Raw genomic sequence first — 13,843 nt, 5'->3', positions numbered from 1 at the left:
GTTTGTATATGCACACGTGTATGTCTTCCTCTGCTCCTATGAGCTGAAGTTTTTTGCCAAAGTTTCTTTTAAATGCTTTCAGGTAGCACTGGATGAAAAGTGCGGACACGTTGTGTTCACTCCCCTCTCTTACTGCAGTTGGTGTGGCTGAGTATCATGAAATATACGGCCTTAAATTGCTTTAGCGGAATTGAACATCCCAGTGTTGAAACTCTGCATAGAGCTCCCTCAGTATTCTTTAAACCTCTTTTCTGTTTTCTGAAAGTGCTTTCATATTACTGGAAGCTCCCACCTGCCTTTTCTGGGTACAAGTTAATGAACTACACCTCACTGCTTCAAAGTCTTGACATAATGACTTCTTGTTTTTAAATGTGTCTAGCATTCTACCATAGCATAGATTCATAGCTTAAGTTACCAGTAAATGGTTACTGATTTAGATTTGGAAGGAGAAAAAATCCTAGGTGCTGTTTCACATAGTACACAGATGTCTTTAAAGCCTGAAGGGTGGTGGTTGTTGTTCACACAGAATCACAGAATTTCTAGGTTGGAAGAGACCTCAAGATCATCGAGTCCAACCTCTGACCTAACACTAACAGTCCCCACTAAACCATTGTTTGTTTTGTTTTGTTTTCTCAAGTCCTACTTACTTTCTAACTTTGTTATTGACTGAATAGGTAGATCATAGTTCTTCAGTTTCTCTTTCAGAATGCTTCCTAGGAATTTACGGGCCTGAGTTTGATTTATAGTTCACTTGTGAGCCATCACTAATCGTAGGTCTAATGTTAGGAATCCCTGTAGCAATTAAAACCCCCTTAAAGGAATAGATCGCTGTAACACATAGGTCAGCGGCATTAGTTCCCTTTATCCAGCCAATGCCTTCTTCACTTCCAGCATTTACAAATGTCAGACCAAGTCCCTGTAGCAACACTAGAAAGCAGATACCTAACTGGTGGTATTTTTGCTTTCAGTCAAGCTTTCTTTAATACTTCTTTAAAAGTTACTGCTGCCAACTACCTTGAATTCAGGAAAAAAAAAAAAAAAAAAAAAAAAAAAAACTTTCTTAATGAAGAAATCTACTGAGAGTTTTATCTTGGTCTTCTACCATTTATTCTTTGAAATATATGCTGAATCTGCTACACTCAAATTTGAGATACTAGTTGTATCAATATGGACCCATGGTTTCAAGCCTTCAGATATGCAAATTGTGTTTCTGTAACGAACAAAACCTTAGAGACCATGCTGTTGTGGTTCCACAGAGCCTTTATTGCGCCTCATCATTATGCTAAATTAATACAAATTTCCTGTGTGTCCAGAATTCAAAGTCAATCAAGTGGCTTAATCTCTGAGGATATGGGATAAAAATGCTATTATTTCAGTTTGGAAGAAGGTGAGGAATTACCTTTAAAAGCATCTAGACTATATGCTAGGACGGCAACTCTGAAACACATGCCCACTATGAGCAAAATTTTAACAGAGTTATGAACTTACAGATTGCCTCCTGCCCTACTTTTGATTGCAGAGACCAGCTCCCTATATTTGTGTGATGCATTTTTGGCAGCTTCAGCAATTGGCCTTGTAGAGAAGCAGTATTAGAAAGGTATTTGTGATTTGTTACTAGTCTCTAATGTACTGAATGTTTTGACTTTTTATTTTTAAAAGTTAATCACAGTGTTTACTTTTTATGTTGGATTCATCTTTTTCCCCATATGCTTTGCTTTTCTTAGCTGGAATCCACAAGATGAACCAGTGCCAAGTGTCCAGTGAGTTTTCTGAGGCATATTAGCACACGATAGCTCTTGAGAGATCCATAATATGCAGTTTAAAAACTTGTGCATTAGCAAGTCCAACCGTATTTTATAGAATATCTCTGAAATTGATGATCCTATCATGATATTTTAACATTTCCAAAGCTATTTAATCAATCAGAATGACTAAATCATCATCCTAATTCTTATTTGAAATAATAGCCATTGTCGTATTATACAAAAATATTTCCATTGTTGATGCTATATTTCTGAGGATATTTATAAGGATCTTTTGTTACTGAGCAATTTTGAAAATCTCTCATACCTCCTGAGGTATGAGAAATACCTGAGGTTCTTTCCATTCCTATTTTCTTAACTTCACTAAATAAATAAACTGCACCAACAGACTGAGTCTCAACTATGATACAATGCTGATGGGAAAAGCTTGTACCATAGCAGCCCTTTGGGGGCACAGTGCCTGTGTAGGTTTCCTGGTGTCTGTCCTTCAAAACTAGTACCTCGTACTAGCACTTACAGAAAGGGAAAATAAGCATATCCAGAGAATTCAAGAATGCCTGGCTTTCTTTTGTATTTCTCTTTGTGTGGGATTTCTACTTCTGCCTTCTAGAAGCTCAGGCTAATCTGGTGCAGTGCAATAGAAAAAGCATGCATCGTACTACATTCCTGCCATGAGCGGTTAAAGTTAACTTTGAAATCATCTTTGCATTGAAGACTCTGGTATGGATCTCGTGAGGTGTTACCTCAACCTCAGGTTCAGGTGTCTCTTGGGGATTTGGACTGCGTGGATTTATTTTGAGTGGGTTTCTTTCCTGGTTGTTTGAATGCTAGCAGCATCACAAATAAAAACCTAACAGAGTATTTCCAATCTAATCCAAGTATGTTTAGCCTAATTTTCTCTCTGACAATAACCAAGAGCAAAAGCGTGGAATATAGTACAAAAGTAGGACAAGCAGAGAGATTTGCCCAGCCTAGCATGGTTTGTGGCTCAGGGATTTCCCGATCTAGAAATGATCTCTTTGTATTTAATTGTTTTCAGTAGGTTTTTCCCCTGTGAATTTCTTCAGTTACTCATATTGGTTTACAACATCACTCAGAGAGCAAGAGAGGCATCACTTACTTCACATGGTAAAGTGAGATAGCTATTTCTTATCACCTGGTGGTTACTGGATCAAGCAGCACTGCTAAAACCATGAAATATGCTGTGATATGTAGTAATTCCAGCATACCTGAAATGTCCTGTTTTTCATCAGTAACTGTCTCTTCAGAAAAGAACTAACTGAAAAGCAGCTCCTACAACTGCCTTGTGTCTTCTTTAAGGAGAAGAAAAATAATCATCAGTTAACTTTTCTTCATTGTCCAGAACTAGCTTGTGTCATTCAGGATGGTTTGGCATGTTTTGTTTTGTTTTGTTTTGTTTTTCCTAAAGTTAAAGTTGTGTCTGTTTAAACCTCTTTGGCTTTGACTGGTTAGTTGACCAGTTGCCTCACCTCTGGAACCCACCATTGGATGTTATTACATGCTGGGCATATGAGAGATTGTGTATATTCAATGAGTATAGGAGGATGTCTCCAGGACCAAACTTGTAGAAGCACGCTGTTTGCTGACACGTTTGAATCTCATCCGTGTTAGTCACTGGCAGTTAGTTCTTCAGCATGCTTTGTTTAATCTCTGCCTTTTCCCTCAATAGTTAAGTCACTCACAATAGAAACTGAAAGAACTGACAAATAGTGAAGGATCAGAATTGTGTCAGAAGGGGAAAAAACAACAAAAGCCAAGATTCTAACTATTTATGGATCTTGTTTCCCAACAAAGTGTATCTAAAAGACATTGTTTCAGGGTTCAGAGACAGCTAAATGATTGATTTCACATAAAATATTTGTTGTTCTAATTACAGTATCATCTGGGTCTTTGGCAACAAACAGATGCAAAAACAGCCTTTACATACCATCTTGAAGAACTTATGATTTGCTTAGTGTGCTTTATGATCTAAAGCATATGTCTTTGCATAGAACTGCAGTATCCAAAACGAAGCCGTAAGTAATGAATCACTGGGTAGAAGAAAATGCATCGCTCCTGTTATGAGTTCTTTCAATGTGTGTATTCAAATGGTTCTGTTTAGGGTTATAAACAAAAGGCTATGCTCACAGTTTTAGCAGTGTGTTACAGATTCTGGGATGCACATGACATCAAAGAGGCTACACTAATTTCCCTAGCAGTCTATGGCTCTTGGCACTATGAACACACTCCATCTGAATAAACAGAATTCTAGTTCACCACAGTTGTGTGGGGGATCTGAGGTGATCATGAAGCTTGATTTTTTTTATTTTAAATCTTTCTGTCATAGGACTTTTTACCCCTCCAGATTCTGTTTTCAGTGAATCTGGTAACTACATTTGGAGCTATCAACTTATACTGCAAAGCACTTGACACTGAAAATAATTAAATCTAGCTTATTATTCTTACCTACTGAACCCAAGTAAGAGCTTTGAGTGCATGGGAATTGCACGATTTGCTAAGAATTAATCTCTCTTTATAAGCATTTTAATGTATGTATACATATATATATGTAAATTATTAAACTCTTTTCCCTTAGAAACACTTGAGTGAAGTTCTAGTAAGATATTTTGTGAGTAAGCAAGGGCTGAGGCCTTCTAAGTCATCAAAGAATATCTGATTTGTTCTTTCCATGCTTGCTTGTCACTAGCGGCATGAAGAACCCCAGCCCCTGTAAATATTCTTGGACACTCTTCTGTAGCGGAAGAGTAAGGGAATTTGGTGGCAAGAATGGTTCCCAGTCATACCAAATCTCACTATACCAACAGAATGGATGCCTTATGGAACATACTGAAGTTACTGCTGGGTAAGCACGAAGTATCCTGGAGAGAATTACAATTGTTAATACCATTAAATATGCCAATATGTCTCCAGGCTCCTGATGTTCTTAGATTAATCAAATCTTCTGATGCCAGAACTTAGTTAGGTTCTACTGCTGCACCATTAATGGCTATTTCCTTTTCTTCTATTCCATAGTTGCTCAGTATCTTACTCGATTGTTTTATTTTCCACCTTTTTCCTGTCTGTTTCTTCTTGCTGTAGTGTTCTCTTTCCCCTTTCACTGACCTCAGAAGGAAAACCACAAAGATATCAGAGACATAGTTGCTTAAATCACCAAGTAGTCCTACTTTTTATTCTCTCCTACCCCATATTGTTGTCTGTCGGGTTTCTCCTGTATTGAGATTAAAGTCTGCCAGAGGCAGTGCTTATTTTCCATGAGCCTCCAGCATCTTTTTGGTGTGGGAACTACCGTAATATTTAATATAGCGTATATTTAATACTTATAGTGTACAGCATAGACCTGATAACTGCGTTAGTCCCAAGAGTGAAGCTACGAGATAATTCTACAGCGCTTGGTCTGGGAAGACTGTTGCAGCCGTTATCCTGCCCTTGTTTCTGACACACTTGTAACAGGTAGCATTTAACAGGCAGAGTACAAATACCCTGTGATGTGGGTCTGGTGTCTCCTAGTGCGTGCTTATACTACAGTCAGGCTGGCTGCAGTTCAGTACAGGGGTGTGCAAGAAAGTGCTACATTGGCTGGTTTTAGTATGGCAGGCAGGCAGGTGCAGGAGGAGCTCAGTGGGGGCTAACTGCCTGAGTATTCACTCTGCTTCCTGGGCAAGTTTTTCATTTTCCTCCCCTGTTGCACTTATGGTATGATGCAAATTTGTGGAAGTGGTGGAGAATCATGGGGATGAGAAAAGGAAGAAAACGTGTTTGTATGAATGCTCATGGCCAGACAGCAGTATGTGCCCTTTATAAATCTCTCTTCTTTAAAAATCAAGCTGAAGTAATTAAGATCACAAAGCCCAGTTCACTTACAGCATTTTTTACTGCATAAATGACGTTCAGTCACTCCCGTTTAACACTGATATGAGGGGAGCCAGAATCACTAGCCCCTCGAGTCCTCTGCTTGAATAGACTTATATGGCACAAAAGAAAATATAACTGTTCCTTGAAATCAGCATGCTGCACATAATTACCCACTTAGCATCCAGTCCAGGAGGAGGATGCATATTATAATTGTCTGTGAGGTCATTTCTGTATTTGCCCAAGACTTCAAGAGAAAAAGTGAAGTTAACTTGCTGCCTTAAAAAATGATTCAAAACTGGAAAAGCTTGAAAACATCAAAATACATATAAATTATCAAAGGAGAACAAAGACAAGTTTTTTCCACAAAAGTCTTCTCCCCAGGCTATAACAATGCTTTACATAGGCATGATCAATATATCCAGGCTTGAGAACCAAAGTCTTTTGGAATAAATTAGACTGGCAGGAAAAGAAACAAACAAAGAACAAATTAACATGATTTTAAACATTGCTTAAATTTTCATGAATGTAGACCTTGAGATGTTATGATGAGATCCCATGAGCCTGTGCTAGTATTTGCTTATAATTAAGGGTTGCACTTTCATGTTTCATCTGATATTATAGATTGGAAATCAGACACATGCTTACTATTTTTCTTGGTCATACTGATTTATCTACTTTATTTGCTTTTGCTTACTCTTTTAATAAGAAGTATGGCCCCATTACTTTTCCTTTACCAGGCTGCCCTTTCTCCTCATAAAATGTATCTTCCTGCATCTGAGTAATTAGAGAAGGACTGCCCTTTCTGTAATGTTATGTTTGTATTCACCTGTAACAGAAAGATAAAAGACTAATCCCTTCCAAAGTTGCTTTGGATAAATGGCTTCAGAAGGAAAATGAGTACTCAGCTCCACTCTTCAATATGTGTGGTAGTGGATGGAGGCCCTTCACCAAGGGAGTCAGCAATGCAGCCTGCTTTGTATTACTGATGTGTTGGCAAAGATCCCTTCAGTGCATTCCTTGCTAAAAGTAAGACGTCATCCAGTTTAGTGCCCTCCCTGTGCTGCACCAACCTTAAATCAGTCTGACTCACATCCGTGGATTTTACAAGTTCCAAATGCAGTTGTAGCTGCCTCATCACCATTGTCTCTGCAAAATGTACCATATAGGAAAAATTAGCAGTGTTTGGCAAAGTTATCAGCATCGAGGGGGTTTTGGAATAAGAACTTAATCATGAATAGTTGAAGAAGATCCCAGCATGATTGTGGAGAACACAATCTGGTGATTTGCATTTCCTCTGAAAAGCATGCCCAGTGTCGGTCTACAAGTTTTCAATACCAAGATGAGCAGGACAGACAGGACAACTAACATGAGATTTTTCTCTGAGTCATGCCCCTCATGGGAATTCATTAGAAAGAAACATTTTTTCAGATGCTGTTTTGTAAGTACTGGTCAGGGCCCAAATACTAGGTGAAAAAGTCTTTGTGTCATTGCTAAAGAACATTTTGAAGACTTTTGTTAAATCTTACTGTTCATCAGCTTGTGCAGCTCTGGAAAAAAAAAAAAAAAAAAAAAAAAAAAAAAAAAAAGCTGTTTGTTGAAAGGATGTATTTTTAAACAGAAAAGTCATGTAAATAAGATATGGCATAAAAAATGTGATAATCATCTCCAAATCAAGAGATGTCATGGAAAAAGGTGAAAAGCCCTCCACTGTCATTGTGTTTAATGCTTCAAAACTCCTCTTATCCTTCTTCTGAAACAACAAAATAGGACACTTTTTAAATTGCTCACTGTAAGGTGGATTTTCTAGATCTCAAATTGTTCTCAAAACATTCTGCAGTTTACAGCCCCCTCTTTAAAATAATTCTGCACCCAACAATAAAATGGTTTCCTTGTTTCTGCTGAGTAGCCTTCTGCTTTGCACCCAGTCTGCTTCATATCCTGAATATCCATGATGATTCCCAAGTAATTTTCTCATTATACAATCCCCATTCTGAAAAATGTAACTCAAATGTTTGATTTTACATTTAGTTGAAAACATGCGTCTTTGTAATCTGTCTGAGTACTGCAAGGTCCTGATATATTGACTTGGGCTCTTATGTACCAGAAAAACAAGAAGAATAACCAGTAGTCATAACAGAGAAGTAAATAGAAACCCAATCCATTTGTTTACTCACAAATACTTTGTACTCTCACAGATTTACCCATCTGCCAGTTTCTAATTCCTTTCTCTGTGAGCAACATCAATTTTATGGTAGCTTTAGGGAAACATCCACAAGAGCCTGCTCACCCATTTGTGTCTGCCTCTCTGGGTTCAAGTGAGGAAAGGAGGAGGATACCCAGAGCTTCAGTCTACCCTATGCTGGCTGGATCAGCTGATGTAATGCACTGGGCAGAAAGAATTTTACCTACTCTGTTTTATTTCTTCACTGCAGTAAAAGATTTATCAATAAAGAAGCTATAACATTAGGAATTTCTGCTTTCCTGGAAGAAAAGTTTTCTTTCAGACAAAGGGAGGCAAATATTTTACTTCAAAACTGGTGCGAAAGGACAGCCTGAAGGAAGTGCCTGTGTGCACTCTCTTATCTGGTCTCTAAATTTGTAGCAAGCCCAGGAGTGTGGGAATGCCAGAGGCTCTTGGCACAATTCGGGTGCAACACAAACAACACCCTGTTAATGATAGTGATGCTGCTGCTATTAGTATGAAAATAAGTGACTTTTTTCCTATTGGAGGCCTAAAGTTTGTCATCAAAGCTAAATATTTTAGAACACCATTTAAACTGCCTGTTCAACTGCTGAGTGTTGAGCACATGTTAATACAGTTTTCTCCAGATATGGTAGTTTATGATAAATGTTACCAGATTTTGTACTGTTCGTGTAGTATGCTACTAAACACTAAGACAAATGGGCCCACTGAATGGGTATTTCCTTTGGACACAAGCTGCAGACCACCCATGTAATACACAGAAATAATTAAGCGCCAGGATAAAAAGCTAGAACAAAATATTAGTGTCTCAGAATCCTAATGAATAAAAGACATTATAAAAATGAAGACTATGCACATAGATGTTTTGAAAAATAACATCAGGCCACAACAACATTTTGGGTAAAAGGAAGAAAGAGTACCTCATCATGTTATAGTGCTGTTTGAAAACTTCTAAATACTTGTGTGCTGTATACTTACTTTTGGCAAACTGCGAGGGCCTGAGTCTTTATTCATACTGGCCTCTTGGTAGACTGAAAAAAAAACAAAACACAACTTTTGGAGCGTTATTCATGAATTACATTACTGTAAAAATAAACTGATACGGCCTTGCAACTGAAGACATCGCTTGCAAAAATTGCTGTCTTGATGAGACAGAAAGCTCTAAGATCAGTCTGAATAACTTTCAAAGCATGCATATATAGAATATACTGTAGTAACAGCAGGTCTTTAGCAAAATTTTCAGAAATTTCAGAGAGAAGAAAATTTCACCTATATCGTATCTAAATATTACAGAAAAATACTTTCCAAAGACACAGGCGGTATTTGGGCATCTAATTTCCCCAGACTCTCATGCAGTATTTTCCGGAACAGCTTCTGCCTTGTCTGGATTTATACAATACAGGTATGTAGCAAAGGTTCAGGCTCAGCTGCCAATCTCTTGAGCAAAAATATAAAGGTCTCCTGAATTTGAGAAGTATAAAGCATTGAAGATTTGGGCATCATATTTAGCAGCAACGCAAGAATATTAGTTAAAGCTTATTTTGTATTACTAGAAAAATTTAACTTTTCTCTATAAAATAGATTTTAATTTTAGCTCTCCAGTCAGTATCCTGATGGCCATTTAACCTGTCATCCCTCCCAGGTGTTGTGAGGGAAGATGATGGTTGGCACAAAACAAGTGCTCCCCTCCATACAGGCACTGCAGTCCCTCACTGCAAAAAAACTACGTTGCAGATTTCACTGTGCAGAAAGTACAGTGAAAGAGGGAAAATCTCCTAGAACTGTCGGTCATTTGGCTGAAAAAGCCCAAGTTCAAGCATGTCCTCTACCTCACTGAGTAATTGCAGAAAAAGACAATAGTTACAGACTGTGAACCTGTGTGTATGATAACCCGCCTTTTTAACGTTACCTGTTTGTTAAGGCCAGATCTTAAAAATGAATTTGTTAGATTAGAGTCCTGCACCCACACAAGCCATATTGACTTCAGTTTTGAAGTGTGTAAAGGAACTCATGTGCTACTTGATCTTTGTGCTGTCCCTTTGGATCAGAGCAAGTTTCCCATGCAGTATGGAGTGCAAATGTGGTAAGATTTATATTTTTCCTTTGGTGCCACAAAAAATTCTTTTTGTTCATACTGTCATTTTTAACAGGAAAATGTCAGAAAAGTCAAAGACATTGGGAATATTATTGGAAAAATTAATGACCTTTCCTTACCCACCATACTGTCTTTTAGTAAATAGTGCTTCTGTTTTATCCTGAAAGTAGTTGTTCTGATAATCCACAGGATGTGCCACAGAAAATGCCTGGTAAAACAAAGTACAGCACACCATAATGTCTTTCTTCTTTAACATGAAAAAAAAAAAAAAAAAAAAGACAAAATAAAAAGGCTGTTACTTCTTTTCAGAATCTTCCCCTTCTGAAATATTTCCTTCATCTTTAAACTCTGCTTTCCAGATGACTCCAAGCAACTCTTACTCTACAGTGCATCACGAATTATATTAAGAAAGCGTAATCCCAAACCAGTCTGATTTCTCTGATTAAACAGAAAGCCATGTCAAAAAGTAGTCTTTTTATATAATAAAAATGGTGATAATAGAGTAAGTCTCATCAGTCAAAGGGCTGTATTGCTGTCTATGATAGAAAAACATTTTTGCTGCTGCTGAATGATATATCCCTAGCTGGTCACAATATACCTAATTTCCTGCTCAGATAACAGAAGATGCTAAGATAAAGAGTGAAAGGAATAAGAAGCTGTGTGATACAGATATATGGAAGAATTAAAAAATGTTATAAAAGTAAAAGTGAAGTTATGCCTAAAAACTTGTGTTTGAACTAAGTTTCAAAACAGAAAACAAAGATCCCAAGTTTCTGTGTGCTTGCTTTGAATAGGACTTGCTAATAAATCCAGGACCAAATAGGACAGAAGAAAGGACTGTTTACAGACTAAAATACGCTGAGATGTTCACAGCACCTGGCACAGCTTAAAACTAAATTGTCTTATCTTACTGTAGGTTCAGAAAACTGTCTTGAACAGAAGCTGAGAACACCTCGTCGACGATGTCAGCAGCCCAAAATGCTGAATAGCCCTGAGGACAACATGTACTATAACCAGTTAAATGTGAGTTCAAAGTGGCAATAAAGCTGTTTTACTGGCTTTGTTTCCAGTTAATAATTCTGTTATTAATACCTGTTTCAGCCCCTCCAGCCCCACCCCCACGTTCTTCTGCTCTCGTCTTGAACATGTGCTTATGCTCTTTATCTGTTGCTTTCATGTCAGGATGTCTGCCTTCACGGTGAATAATTGATGTGGTTTATCAAAGACGAGCAAGATGCATGCTTCATCAGGCTCACTTGAGCCCTTTGATCAAAAAAATTATGCTGTGACTTCTGATATTATCAGCATCTGCTTGCATTCAACACAAAATCACTTTGAATTAAAAATTAACGACTTGCTGCTTTGCTTTGACTGTGTGTTCTTGGCCCTCTCCACAGGGAACTCTAGAATATCAAGGGAGCAAGAGGAAGCCAAGAAAACTTGGGTAAATATCTATCTTCTTAGTTCTAAGCAACTGTAAACAGAAGAAGTCCTTTGTGATATTACAGAATATGCAAAACTTTCTAGAGAGGTTTCTAAAAATAAACAATTAACATATCTCTGTGCATTGACATTGGACATTTTCTACAGAAGCAAATGTAAAACTTGTGTGTACTGCTGTCTGCAGACACTAGAACTGATTCTAACAAAATATGTTCCCCAGCTTTCTCTGAGTACTACTATGACTACAAAAGAAAACCTTTATGTTTTTAAATGTATTTGGTACTAGTGAATGGTCCCAGATGAAAGGTGTTGAAACTGAAGTCCTCTAACCTATAATACGGACAGAAGCCCTACCAGCTTTGCAACACCACGCTCACAGTGGTATGCCTTCCTGGGGGAGCATATTTTAAGAGCTGACAGACATGCCACCCAGCCCAAGAGGGAGTTGCTGCTTCTCCATTGGACCGAGCCAGTTTTTCATTGTCACGTGAACAGTTACCTCCTGGCAATAGGTAGAAATCACTGAAAACAATTCATAAAAGCCAAGCTGGCCACTATAGAGTTCTGAAAACATTTCGCTGACTGGTCACATGAACCAGAGAGAACCGGTGTATGCTGGGTCTTCAAAAAGCATCTACTCCAAAAGTTTACAAGAATTTTCTGTATCATTTTCTCATTTTTAAATTGGTCTTCTGAATATGAGCGTATGAATAGGAGGGTCAAGGTTAAAGCCCAAAATGTTACATGACTGAGCAAAATTTGATTTATTTGATTTCTCTCCCCTAGACTAAAAAGTCTGTTTTCCTGTTTAGGGAACAAAATCACTAACATGGGACTGCAGTGCTATTCAAACATCACAGGAAAATGAAGGCCCCTTGATGTCAGTAGGGCTTTACCCCAAAACTGGTGATGTGATCTTTGGTTCATATGCACAGCAAACTGTCAGCTGAAATACATTACCAAAATCATACCATATATATGGAACATATATAGGCAAAAAAGCTACATTGCTCAAATGAAACGGCCATCGGAGGCAAACAGTTGGTCTGTCATTCTATACACATAGAAGAAGGACTACATTGCCTTTCACTGATCCTTAGAACCATTCAGAATATAATCATAAGAAAGTAGTAGCGAAGTAAACGGCACATGTAAAAACTACATCTTTCTGATCAAATCATCTCAGACTTTTTTTTTCTTTTTTTTTTTTTTTAGCAGTGTTCATTCTCACATCCACAGAGAAGTTTCAATTTCTGAAGATATTGACAGAATTCATTTTTTAACTTAATAAATGTTGTTTGTTTTCTTTCAAGCCAAATCAAAGTGCTTGATGGAGAGGATGAGTATTACAAATCACTGTCAGCTGTTGAATCAATCCCTGAAGATGACAGCTGTCTCAGTTCCACATCTCCTTCTTCTCCAAGGGGAGTGTCTTTTGCTCAAAGCTGAGCTTCACTCACTTTTTTGACTAATACTGGTAAGAGTATTTTCATGCTGGTAATCTCTTCTAATTAACTTTGTGCATGATTATATAATATATTTAAAAATACAATTTCAGTTAGCAACTTCGTTTCACTAATTTATACATGGTTTTGCAGATATTAAATTGTATTTCCATAAATAATTCCAGTAAAGGGGAACAACACTACCTGTACACGTTGCTGTTGTTAATCAACATGTTTTTTTAGCAGCAAGGTTACTTTGTGCAGTTCCAGCCCCTTCTTCCCTGCTCCCCCCAGCTGCTGTTTCCACCCTGTGCCATCCCTTCTGTTGTGCTGGCACAACTGCTGTGTGGAAAATAAGATCAAGGAACTGATCTGGATTAAAAGAATGCTGTACTAAAAACCATCTTTTGGGGTCATAGTGAAAATGTTCAATATTTCATTAGATTGATATTAAAGCACTGTATTTTGTAATTTTCTGTGCATTGTATGACTTTTAACACTATAAAAATGAACAGAGTAAAATCATTTAAAATAAAAAGTGTGTCTTAATTTACCTCGTAAATATTTTTCATATGAAATATTACTTTACCATAAGTTTTACTTGAAAAATATTTCAAATGTAAGAAGCAAAACAATTTTAAAGCTAACATTAGTTGATTGCACAGACTGCTTTATATAGCCTTTGTGACTGAAACCATCGTTGGGACTGGATATTCTTGTTATCCATGCAAGTATCTCATTTCTTTCTTAACCTGGGCTTAATCCCTGGGCTTCAGTGATTCCTACTGCCTTCTTGTATGTAACACACAAAAACGTTATCTGTAAATTTTTCTACTCACTTTTCACTTTCTTTCCAAATCCTTAGTGAAACAATATGTAACTTTCTATGGAACACTGAGACACTTTGCTGGTACCTTTTTCTGTGACAAAAAAATGACTGCTTCATCTTAATCTTTACTTTTAGTTTCTGACCCACAGTTTTGATCTGTGATAATTCTTTGTTTCTTTTCCATACAATCTC

General features: G+C 37.5%; 1 protein-coding gene across 1 annotated transcript in view; it reads left to right on the top strand.

The window, feature by feature from the left end:
- MYO3B (myosin IIIB) overlaps nucleotides 1–12,837 on the top strand; it is a 186,012-nt gene extending 173,175 nt beyond the window's left edge. The window contains exons 33-35 of the mRNA XM_032190017.1: nucleotides 10,851–10,957; nucleotides 11,332–11,378; nucleotides 12,691–12,837. Coding sequence (XP_032045908.1) covers nucleotides 10,851–10,957; nucleotides 11,332–11,378; nucleotides 12,691–12,826 — 290 coding nt within the window. The 3' untranslated portion in view covers nucleotides 12,827–12,837. The remainder of the gene's footprint in view (nucleotides 1–10,850; nucleotides 10,958–11,331; nucleotides 11,379–12,690) is intronic.
- The last annotated feature ends 1,006 nt before the right edge of the window (nucleotides 12,838–13,843 follow it).

The sequence above is a fragment of the Aythya fuligula genome, chromosome 6 (assembly GCF_009819795.1).
Source record: "Aythya fuligula isolate bAytFul2 chromosome 6, bAytFul2.pri, whole genome shotgun sequence".
NCBI classification, from domain to species: domain Eukaryota; kingdom Metazoa; phylum Chordata; class Aves; order Anseriformes; family Anatidae; genus Aythya; species Aythya fuligula.
This window is presented reverse-complemented; position numbering and strand designations above follow the sequence as displayed.